This window comes from Mesitornis unicolor, unplaced genomic scaffold, assembly GCF_000695765.1.
Source record: "Mesitornis unicolor isolate BGI_N332 unplaced genomic scaffold, ASM69576v1 Scaffold47412, whole genome shotgun sequence".
NCBI classification, from domain to species: Eukaryota; Metazoa; Chordata; class Aves; order Mesitornithiformes; family Mesitornithidae; genus Mesitornis; species Mesitornis unicolor.
This window is the reverse complement of record NW_010170724.1, coordinates 7507-19802: the sequence shown is the minus strand read 5'-3', so window position 1 is coordinate 19802 and position 12296 is coordinate 7507. Positions and strand designations below refer to the sequence as shown.

General features: G+C 36.8%; 1 protein-coding gene across 1 annotated transcript; it reads right to left on the bottom strand.

Annotated features, from left to right (window-relative positions):
* Positions 1–488: 488 nt before the first annotated feature.
* Positions 489–9670, bottom strand: LOC104537010 (signal-induced proliferation-associated 1-like protein 2). The gene is made up of 3 exons (XM_010179775.1): positions 8049–9670; positions 1593–1726; positions 489–722 (listed from the first exon to the last, which is right to left on the bottom strand). The coding sequence occupies exons 1-3, from the start codon at positions 9511–9513 to the stop codon at positions 519–521; spliced, it is 1803 nt and encodes a 600-aa protein (XP_010178077.1). The 5' UTR covers positions 9514–9670; the 3' UTR covers positions 489–518.
* Positions 9671–12296: the final 2626 nt, after the last annotated feature.

The window sequence follows — 12296 nt, the reverse complement described above, 5'->3', positions numbered from 1 at the left end:
TCATTATTATGCAGTTAATTCATTAGCCTCAATCACAAATTCAGTTGTTTGAACCCAGAAGCATTCTATTTTAGTAAGACTACTGCAAGTTAATCAGAAAATGTTATTGTAAAAAAACCACAACATTTTATAGAGACTTAATACATTATATCCTTTTGCCTCCTTAACTATGCATAATATTAATAAAAAGTTAGATGTATTTTCATTTGCATTCAACATTTGTACATATTAAAGTGCAAATACAGATTGTGAAAAATCACTTACCAATGCTAAGTTCAGTTATAATCTTTCTCTCCCTCACTCAAGAGACTCACCGGACCAATATTTTTTTTTATTAAGCCGCAATGTATTTTAAAAATAATTTGCTTAGAAAAGCAAACCTCATTTTGTCAATGAAAATAAACAAGTACCTCCAAAACCAAGGAAGTGAATGGTTTGCATTACAGATCCATGTTTATTAACCTTGCCTGTAAAATATTTAAGATTTTTTTTTTTAATGAATAGTCTTTAAAGAAAATTCATGTGCTACATACCCCTTGCTCATCCAGTTTTAGCAGCTGTTCAGGTACTTTGGGTGAGTTGGACGCCTGCCTCAGACACTGAATGCTCAGCTCTGGTATTACATATTCTAGTACCTCTTTGAGAGGCAGACCTCTTGCTGTGCCATGTCGAGCAGTGGACGGTATAGCATCTTCTAAAATTGCTCCTCTAAGGGTAGTAAGCTGCAGTAAAGGTGAAACACATAAAACATTTTTAGTTCTAATACTACAATGGCTTTTAAAGATATAAACTTCAGGTTTAAGCAAAGGCATGAAAGAAAGAATGGGAAGAAAAAGATACGTTTCTGTACCTGTTTATAAAAGCACATGAGCCCTGAGATATTGTCTAGCTAACACTTCTCTGTGTTATAATCACAACAAAACACAGTAGTCCTAAGGATTATGGAAATTTATAGTAACTTGCTACTATACCATTGTGTATTTTCACACAAATCAAAGCTAGTTGCTGTGATAAAGAAGAAATTAGTTTGCGAGAGATAGCAATTCACTTGAAATAGAAGTTATGAGACCTGTCCTTCCACAACAATCACAACTGAGCTATTCTTCCAAATAAGACAATTACTTTTATCAACATATTATATTCCTTCCACAAATCAAGTATGTAAAGTATAAGAAAAAAGCTTCTAAGAAATTATTTTGAAACAAAACAAAAAAGTCATAGTACTAGCTTTCATATTTTTCCCCTCCTTTAGTCTCTACATTTCTTAATCCTTTATTTCCACCATTAGAAACTTAACATCAAGCAGTTTGATCCAAACCTATCTTCAGCTTTGCTCTTATCATCTGTTCCTTTGCTTGCCCCTTGCAGTTCCCTTCAGCCAACTTGCCTCCTTTTAGGGGCCCACTCAAAAAGAGACAAATTTTATGCAGTACAGCAGACAGAAGCTTTGTTCCAGGAGCAACTACATTTACTAACAGTACAAGAAACATCCTTTTTCTATTAACTTTCAAAGTTAGCAACAAATCCACTGATAAACTAGTATCCTAAGTTATCCTTTCCATTCCTTTTCAGAATTACCGAGAGAACATTACCTCACTTGTCCTGAAAACTACACGATAGTTGAACTGAGATCCTTCTTTCTCCTTGGCATCTTCAACCTTCTCCCTCCGGATGCTGACTGCTACAGGTCCAAGGTTTTCATCTATTCCAAAGTAGTTCTGATGCTCTTTTGGACAAGAGTGAATGAAGAGAGAAAAGAATAATGAAGTCTGAGTCTCTTAAAAAATGTTCATCAAATCTCATTAAAAATTTCTGCAGTAAGGAAAAAAAAATGTTATTTTTAATTGAGCTATGAGATCTGTAAATACACTGGCTTGGGATCTTCTGAACTGAACAATAAGTTCACTCATATAATAATGGTCACTCATATCACATGGTCACTCATATCTCCAATTACTGCAACTGTTACTACTACGAAATAATTTTTTTTTCTTGCATTTTTTGTTACTATTAATTCTGCTTGATGCTGCAAGAAACTACTTTGGAGAAATTATATCTACATAAATTCTTCAACATAAGCTAACACTCTTCAAAAAATGAAGTGCTACATAGCTTCCTTAATTTCATTCCATTTACTCTTATTTAAAGCTTTACATTCAAAGCAGCAACTCAGTTTTAACAAGTGAAAACTGAGGCTAGTAACTCTTCAGTCTTTGATGAACAGTTAAAGTCATCCTTGAGCCAGCTGGCCCAGTCTGGGAGAGTAAAGCACTACTGACAGAAGAGGATGTAGACACTATCTAAGCAGACTAGACACAGTCAAGTCCACAGGGACCAAACAGGATGCATATTGAGGGAACTAGCCAGTGCTACTGTAAGGCCACTCTTTATGACCTTCGAAAGGTCATAGTGAGTAGTTACACCCACCTTTAAAAAGGGCAAGAAAGACGGTCTGGGAAGCTATATCTAGTCACCATAAACCTTATTTCCCAGGGACATTAAGGAACAAATTCTCATGGAAGAGACTTCCAGGCACGTGAAGGACAAAAAGATGCTTGGAGACAGCCTGCATAGATTTACCAAACATAAATCATGCATGACCAACCCAGTTGCTTCCCACAATGTGATGACTGGCTTCATGGATGAGGAAGGAGCAGTGAATGTCACTGACTCATACTTCAGCAATGCTTTTTACAGGGTCTCCCATAGTATCCATGTAACTAAACTAAAAAGACATGGTTTGGTCATGCAAATTACAAGGTGGACATAAACTGGCTGGACAGCTGGCCTCAGAGAACTGTGATCAGCAACACGAATTCCAATTTAGTGGCCAGTTACTAAAAGGTTTGTCAAAAGTTGATAGTGGAGCTGTTACTGTTTAATGTTTGGAGTTTTTTTTTTAAATTATCCAAATTCTACAATTCTATGATAAATGATGAATAGAAAACATCCTGAACAAGTTGATGTATGTGACCAAGCTCAAGAATAGTTCATGTATTGAAGGTTAAGGCTGTAGTTGGGTGCAACACTTGAAGGGAATAACCTTCAGGCTTTTAACAAATGAGTAGTATGTGCATAGGGCAGTACAGAAATGCATAAACTTTGCAGCCCTATGGCTGTAGGGTGTCTGTGCTTCACTGCCCACTCTCCCCTTCCCCTGGAGGCTGCTGCTGCTGAGATGGGACAGCTGAACTCATGTGAAGCAACTCCTAAACCTCTGAAGTTTTCAATTTGACGTGTTTGAACAAACTCTCCCTCAGACAATCTGAAAAAATGGACTGACATAAATCTCATGAAGACCAACACAGACCTGTCTCCAGAACAGAACAAGCTCATTCAACAGCACAACCTGGGGACCAACTGCCTCAGGAGCAGCTCTGTCAAAAAGGACTAGGGACTCTGGTGAGCAAAAGGCTGGACAGCAGCCAGCAGAACCCCTGCAGAGATGAAGGCGTACCACACTCTGGGCTGCACTGGCAAGAGCATACTAGCAGGTCAGGAGAAGACATTATTTCTTCCTGTTTAGCAATGTGAGGCCACACAGGGAGCAGTGTCCAGTTTTGGACAGAGTGGGACAAGGCCAGAAGAAAATTACCAGGACAGTTAGGGGGCTGGAGCATAAAACAGATGAGGAGAGTCTGGAGATGGGCTTGTGCAGCCTGGAGAAGAGCAGGTTAAGGGGGGAAATAATTGCAGGATCCTACTGGCTGATGAGGCTTATATAGAGAAAGCAGAGCCAAACTCTTCTCCATGGTACAAACAAAGGAAAAGATGCAGCCATCACAAGATGCAGCCCCTCACTTAAGGGAATCAAACACAGAAACAGCTTGCCAGGAAAGTCTGCGAAATCTCCTTTCTTAGAGATGGTCAAAAGCTAAAGGGACAGCTAAAGGGGAACAGGTTCTGAGCAGTTTATTCAGAACCTACCTTTAAAGGCAGCTTTAAACAGGGAATTGGACTGGATGACCTCCAGAAATGTCTTCCAATCCAAGTTATGCTGTATTTCCCTATTTTAAAGGGCAATGAAGTAATAGACTTTAAAAAACCCACTTTGCTAGCATTTTTGAGCTAGTTTGATACCTTTTTTATTTTTTTACAGTGTATTTATAGAAATGTGTAAGGAAGTTTTTGCAAAATGTCTTTCAATGAAAAGTCATCCATACTCTCAGAATGGATACAAAAAGATAAAAGTTATTTCTACATAAGTGAGAGTCTTATTTGTCAAATCAAGTTGAAATTAAGTTTCCAGTAGCCTTTCAAAAATCTATCTATAAAGTATGTTGGTGGTTACAGTCCATCTCCCAGTGGAGAGAAAATGAGTAGCAGCACATTACAAGTAGCATCCTTTTTTTGGAAGTAACACCTGGCATCAAAGGGGCACAGACATTAAATTATTCACTCCTGCTCGCCAACTACATTCGTTCCCCTGAGCATTCTACCTGCATGGATAAGTTATACCTCACAGATTTTCCAGTGTTAAATTAAAACTCTGAGCCTTAATGGGCAAATTTATCAAATGGAGCAGGATCTTACAGACCAGACAGAGAAAGAGATTCAGAGGCCAAACACTTTCAACAACGTAAAAACTCCCCACAACTGCATATTCAGGCTTTGACAAAAGGTAAACCTCTCAGTTAGGGTTTCTATAGCCTTCCATTTTGATGTAAATCTAGAAAAGGGTATTACACAGTAACTACATTTCTTGGCTGCAGTCTTACTAAGCAGAAAAATGCAAGCTTGGCAGATATCGGCTTACTGCTTGTACAATATGAATGTCACAAAACCAAAGATGTTATTTATGTATATCAAAAATGAAATAGAGCAAACAGTTTCAAGAATGGGAATTAAAGAAGCTGAAGTAAACTGAAGAATAGCATGGCTACTGATATTCTGGGATTTGGAGAAAACATTTTTAATTCAAGACGTGCTTTTTTAAAAAAATCTCAAAGTACAAACTCATTAAGCTCATTTAAATGTATTTATGTTGATTTAAAAGTATCAGCTGGAAAGAAGAAGAGAAAACAAGTGCTATTTTCTAGCTGTCTAAAGAGAAATGATAAAATATTCCTCATTTTTTATTTTTTCATTTTGAGGAATAATTAACTTTTCTTCTAGTCCTAATTACACAAAACTGAGTTAATACCAGAATCTTGCTACACCTGCACATTTCTTCTAGGACATTTTTCCAACTTTTCATCAGGAGACAGATACAGTAAGATATTAAGAAATGGTTGCTATCATCCCTCAAATAAAAAACATGGTATTAATAGCCAAGTTTCAAGGTATTATAAGGATATCTGCACAACAGGAAAAAAAATAAATCAATGAGAATAAAACCTTTTTTCCCCTTTCCATCCCCTTTTATCCCATAAAAATATAGTTCACTAAAGAACACCATTAATAAATCAAAATCATGAGAGAAAGTGTTCTAGCTTTTACAAACCTTAACTGAAAACTGAGAAGATATTTTCCATAAACATTAACATATTTTACATCAGTCACATTGGATTTGATTTTAACAATAGTTATAAAGCTTATAAATATGCAGTATAAAACTACAGCTCATTTTAGAAGACACTGAATTCCAAATCTCTCATTTCTTGAAAGGGAATTGAATAATGAGGGCTACACATGCCAGGGTGTTTCTTCCATGTATCTTAAAACAGAAATAAAACTTGTATGCTGACAAGTGCCAATTATAAAACTTAACTATATATTCAGAAAGTTATATCTTTTCCACAGATATCTTGTTAAAAGTAAAGAAAGTCAGAGGCATTCCATATGCCTCTATATACAAGTGACTATTGTTTGCTAAATTTTTATTTCATCCTTCCACAATTATTTTGCTAAATTCAGCTGTGCTATTAAATCTACAATTCAATGAACAATCAGCCAGGAGAGCTCACTGTCATGGAAGAGCATCAAGTGAGACTCAGTGTGCATATAAATGTCACTTTTTCTTATGTGGGAATTCAGCACAGCAGCAAGACATTTTGGTGCCTAAGGCAATATGCCTGTTTTATTGCCTTTGTCCACAATACAACTCTGCTTAGGTGAGAACTGTGTTTTGCTGGACGTAGTCTAGAGATTCCTTATATACTTGATCCCTTGAGATAACAGGTATTGAAAATAAAAAGTTTTAGTTCCATCAACATGTTTGCCCTGACTTGCCATCCGTCCCGTAAGAGCCATCCAATATAGATTTCCCTCACGTAGCTTCTGTTACAGCCCTACAGAAAGATAATGTGGAACAGCGCATAGCTTATACATCACTGTAAAGGTGAGAGGGTAACAATTTATTACTGGATATTAAATGCATCACATCCTATTTACTTTTGAAGAACTCTACCTACAGAACAATTAGTAATAAGGACAGAAACAACTCAAGTTTCCTATTATGTGGGATAAAATTCTCAGATACTATTTCTTAACTTTTCAATACTATATCAACATAAACATACTTTACTTGTAGTCAAGAGATCAGACATACATAATACCAGAACAGAAGTTAAAAAGTAGTTACAATCACATCAGCTTTCCAGAGAGGTAGTTAGGTTTGATTATAGTATATTATTTAAAGTGTTTCTGAGTACTCTTAGTATTTTCTTTTTTTTAAATCTCTCTAACAAGATTTTTCTTCACAAAAAATGTTCAGCCCTTTAGAACCTGTAACTCATCCAAGACAAAAGCATTTCACAAACAAGTCCACTTTAATTTGGATTAATCCTTTTTTTTTTTCTCCTACTCTGCCACCACCTTTGTCATTGACAATCTTCTTTTCATGTCTATGTCAATCCTTTCTTCTCAAAAAATACATCACCTTTTTGTTACAAGTTTCCCTTCAATTTCCAACACACTGACTCCCTCAATACTTTTTTTGTATCCTTCAAAACCTGCTTAAAAGCCATTTTGAATCCCTGAATTTACTGCCTGTTCCTTGCTTAGCTCCAGGTCTTTTTTTTCCTCTTTCACGACAGATCCAGATTCTTTTCTTCCTTGCCTTTTAAATACAGTGGTTTTTTACAGCCAATAGGTCCTGGGTATCCACTGTATTGTGAAAACAAGCATTGTACTGGATCCACTTTTGAGTCTCTTGTAAAGGGTCACAGGAGGAAGCAGTACAGTACAGTGCTTATTTCCTGCTCTTCAAATATAGTAAGAAAGCAGAGGAATTATGATTTCAGGAAGACTCGGGCAGTAACAAGCAGTCTTTTAAGGACAGAAGCAGATTTTTTTTTCCTATTAATAACAGCAAAGAGAATGAGCTGTAATTCATAATACTGTAAGGACAGAGAGAGGTATTTGGGGGGTTCTCCCCACAAAACCAGAGATTTCACACACATTGCACAATGCAGTACCAAATACAGACAGCCAAAGTAGATCACAAAGTGGAAAGAGTTTATCTGAATAATGATTAAAGCCAAGATAACTACTTTGCTGAGAAGAATACCCTGGCACTTTGTAGTGTGAACATATGCTAAAAAACCAGGGTAAAAGGCTAGGAGAAAGGCACAGAACAACCTTCTTTAAGCTGAAAAACTAAATATCATCAGAAGCTCTCTATTTAAGGAGTATGTATATGTGCATACAGTATGAAAGGCCCCAAGAGACACTTAAAGACAGCAGAATCTAGAAGGGAGACATAAGCACCAATAATAAAACCTTCCCTTTTGGAGACACCTTTTAGGAAATAACGATTTCCACTCTGGGTATCAGTATTTCCAATGTATTTACTGAATATAAACGTCGTCTTTTTCTCCTGCCCACCGAGAACATTTGGTTCTGAGAAGTTAGTTTATGTACAAATTTAAATGACCCCACACTTAGTGAACTTACACAAGAATTGCATAACTTTTTACATAACCCACTGGTTGCTGAACATCCCTCTGGGAGAGCAAGAATAACAGGCTTAATTTTAGTAAGGAGTTTCAGGATCCCCTATAATACCTCAGTCTCTCTATAGAGAAGAAGAGGAAAAAAATAACTTTACTGAGCAACTTAAACCTAATGCATGAGTATCTCAAAACAGTTGTATTAGAAAGATTTACCTTTTCCATAGAAGAACTTGCGGTAATAATATGCTCCAAGATCAATATGTTCTATGATGTAACGCTTCACTTTCTCCCTGTGAATGGACTGGTTTTCTCTTGGTACTTCCAGTACTGAAACTCCAGCATTTGTGCAATGGGAACTCAGAGAGGACTCAAAAGAGCAACTTTCACCTGAAGAAAAAGATGCTGAATTTGCCCTAGAAAGTGCAATCCGTCTATCTCCTTCCCCACCAGTTTCGTTCCTGAAGTAAGGGCAACTCAACACTAAATCATTGCTTTTCCCATCACCCTCATCAGCATCCAAATTCTCTTTTGAATTGAGGTCCTCTTTGCTTCCCAAAGGAGATTCACAGTTTCCCGTTTGGCCTGCTGGCATCTGAGTTTGTGACGCAGCTGAAGCCCCAGTGGTTATATTTTTTCTTTTTCCTACATTTACTCTGGTAGCCATTGCTTCATTTATGTTAAACAAAACACTCTGAACATCATAATGTGCAAAACATTTCTGACAGTTCCAAGAACGAACACTTCTGTCTAGTCTATCATCCAGATCAGATGAGAACTTGAAAGTTTCATGCTCACTTTTAACTGTTCGCAATTTTCTAAACAGAGATGTTTCTACTGCTTCTGATTTTAGTCTCCTCTTGAAAGATTTCTCCCTGTCTCGACCAATAAGCAGGGCACTATCCATATAATCCAAGCCAGAAATCCTGACAAGTTCTCCCCTGGAAATCTGCGCAGCAGCATGTAGACTTGGAGAAACTGTAGGATCACAGTGGAAAAACTCAGAAAATCCAAATGGAGCAAGGGTTTTATGTTCAAAATTTTCCACTCGGTATCCTCTCAGCATTGCAAAAAAATTTTCACCAGACAAGCCCTGTCTATCAATCGAAGAGGTACTGCCATATTCTCTATGAAGAGCTGCTCCAGTATTTGGGTTAACAGCATTCTGGTCTAACACATCTTCAGCGTCAATATCGCTTATTGTCACATCACTGTTGCTTCTTTGCCTTATGGGATGAAGTCCCCTTTGAGGGGAATGAACAAAAAGATCTCCAATCGAATATTTTCCCTCCGTAAATGCCAATTCCAGCTCTTCTTGCTGTCCATCGCTTTGGTCATTTTGTCCATTTGGAAGTACCGAGCCAACACTTTCGTAACCAGTTGGAGGTCTGTTTTCCCAAGCAGCTTTACTCAGCTCTTTAGAGCAATCCTTTTTAGGAGGCCATTCAGACACCCTTGCTCGAACACCCATTTTAGGCACAGCTGGTGTACCATTTGCTTGATTATTTTCAGTTTTGCTAGATGCATTTGAAGAAACAGGAGGACCCATGCTACCATTCAAAGATTTAAGTTTCCGAGCAAAATAATCATCAGACTGCATGCTTCTTGAAGACTCCCTGAACTTTGAGGAAGTTCTGCTAACTTTGTGCTTATCTTCTTGCAAAGACCTTTGATCACTCATATCCAGTCAGTAGGAGGGTAACTACTACTGTTGCATAAATTTGCCGTTACTTTCGTTATTACATTGTCTTTTATGGGCCCATAAACTGCAATATAAAAATACAGTTACAGTCTTCCCAGGATTGCAAGCAGAAACGTCAGTGTACCATTTTTGTACAATTTCTGTCAGGAGAGAAATCTTAAAACATTTCCTTCAGTTCAGATGCATTCAGTTCAGTATTGATCCAGACAAATTTCTTTTATCTGTTCATAAAAAAACAGAGAAAGCGTATTAAAATCTTTATAGTAGCAGTGAGCTTCCAATGTTATTTGTATATACACAACAACCCATGAAACTGTAACTAATGAGACATGCTTTGTATGGTTTTGTATGGCTGGTTGTATCCTCTGCCTCCTTAAAACCCAGCATATTCAGTAATCCCAGTTTCCCATATGATGCTCACAGGATGTGAGCAGTTTGAACCTGCATCTCTCTCATGGCCTAACCAGTACACACACACTGAACAGCAGACCAGGTTCTCCCAAGCACAACAGCCACATGAAATTCTCTATGCATTTCCTTCAATACTGACAGCAACTTAGATGCCTATTCTCTGTCTAATCACTGTTGTTGTTTTTTTTTTTAATAATATGAAATAACATAGCCATCTCTAAGACATCTTTCTCAAGTTTGCTTGAAACTAATACACACAGGTGTTACTGGGGCAAAATTGGCAGCAAAAGGTAAGTAAAATACATGAAACAGATAGGACTTTAGACAAAGAAAAGTGTTGCATCCTATTTAAAAGAACATTTTAAAGGTAAGTAATCTCTACTATGATTAATTCAGTGAATAAATATATTTCACTTTTTTTTCCCTCTCTCTCTCTCCCCAAAGGGAGATTTCCTTACATTTCTTTATTTGGAGTGTAAACTACTATTTAGCTGTGTAAAACAGTTATAGTCATTTCTGTTACATTATATTCCTGCGGTTGGAAACCTAGACTGTTAACTCAGTTACTGTGCTAAAGAACAAGTCTGTTGTCTTCCACAAATAAGAAAAGACAGTAGCCCTATTGATAAGTGTTAATTTGATTACAAAATTGGAATTGTTAGGATGTAAAAACATTCTTCAATGGCTTTAATGGTTTTAAGAATGACCATGACTCATGATGTGAAGATTCATTTGCAGGCAGAGCTCATCCTTTAACCCATTGCATAAAGCTAGAGCAAAATAAGAGACAAAAAAGCATGTTATGTACTTCTTTTTCAGCTTTTGTTCCTTGAACAAAAATGTCAACAAAACAATCCTTTAGGATGCTGCAAATCAGCATAATATGCATGTACCAGAGTTCAAGAAAAAAGGTCAGGTCAAATTAGCCTGGAATATGAATGCTCCCTTTCGGTCTTTGAAGATACAAGGTAGTAAGAGGAGCGCAGAAGATAAGAGGTTTTTTTCCCCACATTTAATACCATAAAAAATCTTAAAAAAAAAAAAAAGTGGAGTCGGGGGGCAAAGTAATAACATAAATTAGAAATGGACCCACACTAACAGGTCCATGTCTTTCCTATGCTGATTGCTCCAGAGCTTGACCCACTACTCCAGGCGAGGTCTCACCAGAGCAGAGTAGAAGGGGAGAATCCCCTCCCTCGACCTTCTTTTGATGCAACTCAGGATAAAGTTGGCTTTCTGGGCTGCAAGCACACATTGCTGGTTCATATTCAGTTTTTCATCCACTAATACCCCCAAGTCGTTCTCCATGGGGCACTCTCAGATCTATCAATATGCTTAATATTTTTTGGGCACAAGTAATATTACAAAGGTAAAACACAATAAAACGTCTGTGGCATACATATTAACATGAACAGCTGACAGCTTTATTATCACCTCTTAGAGTGTTCTTTATACAATTGTAGAATTGTGATAAAACCTTGTCAAATAAAAACACTGAAAGAAAACTAAACTATTGCAGAATCACCTTTCCTGTTTCTGCAATATAAAGTAGTGAGAACCCAGAAAGGTCAATTCACATATTGAGAAAGATATTTAATATCTTACTGAAAATTAATTCAATTTTCTTTGAAATTATGGTGATTACATCTTCTAGCCTTCTTGCCTTTTTCTATATAAAAAGCATTCACAGAAGTCATCAGTATATGCATTTTCTAAAAAAATAAAAAAAAAAACTCTTACAAAATGGGAAAATACATAAAAGGTCAGAAAAGGCTACCCTACAAAAACTCTATTCTTTTCTTCCCTTGTGTTAACCCTTTTTCTGTCATAAGCATTTGTGCAAAAGTAGTGAATTGGACTGGGAACATAACCCAGGTAGAATTTAAATTGGGGATGAGGTGGTGGGATGGAAGAGGAAAAAGCAACAAATGCACACTACCACCCCATTTATTTTCTATCCAAATTCACAACATGATTTACTGTTTTACATCACAAACAGCTGTATTTGTGGAAGGCAGGAGAAAGAATTATTTTTCTTTACATTGTAAAACTGGTGTGACAGAAGACCAAAGAAATGCCTGTTTCAGGACTGTAGATTGACATTTTACTGGAAATACTACTATCTGAAAATGTGACACAGTATATTTAAGGTATACTAATAAACTTTTTTTTTTAAATCTCAAATTGGCCTAATTGACAAAATCTGCCTGTTTTTAATACAAATGACCATTTCTGTAAATTTCTGTACTTCAGTAAAACAGCATGTTTTGGTTGACAGCCAACCTGTGCTGATGGATAGCACTATACTCTCCTGTATTTGTTGTTCTTTAAGGTTTCTCTCTCTCCGTAGT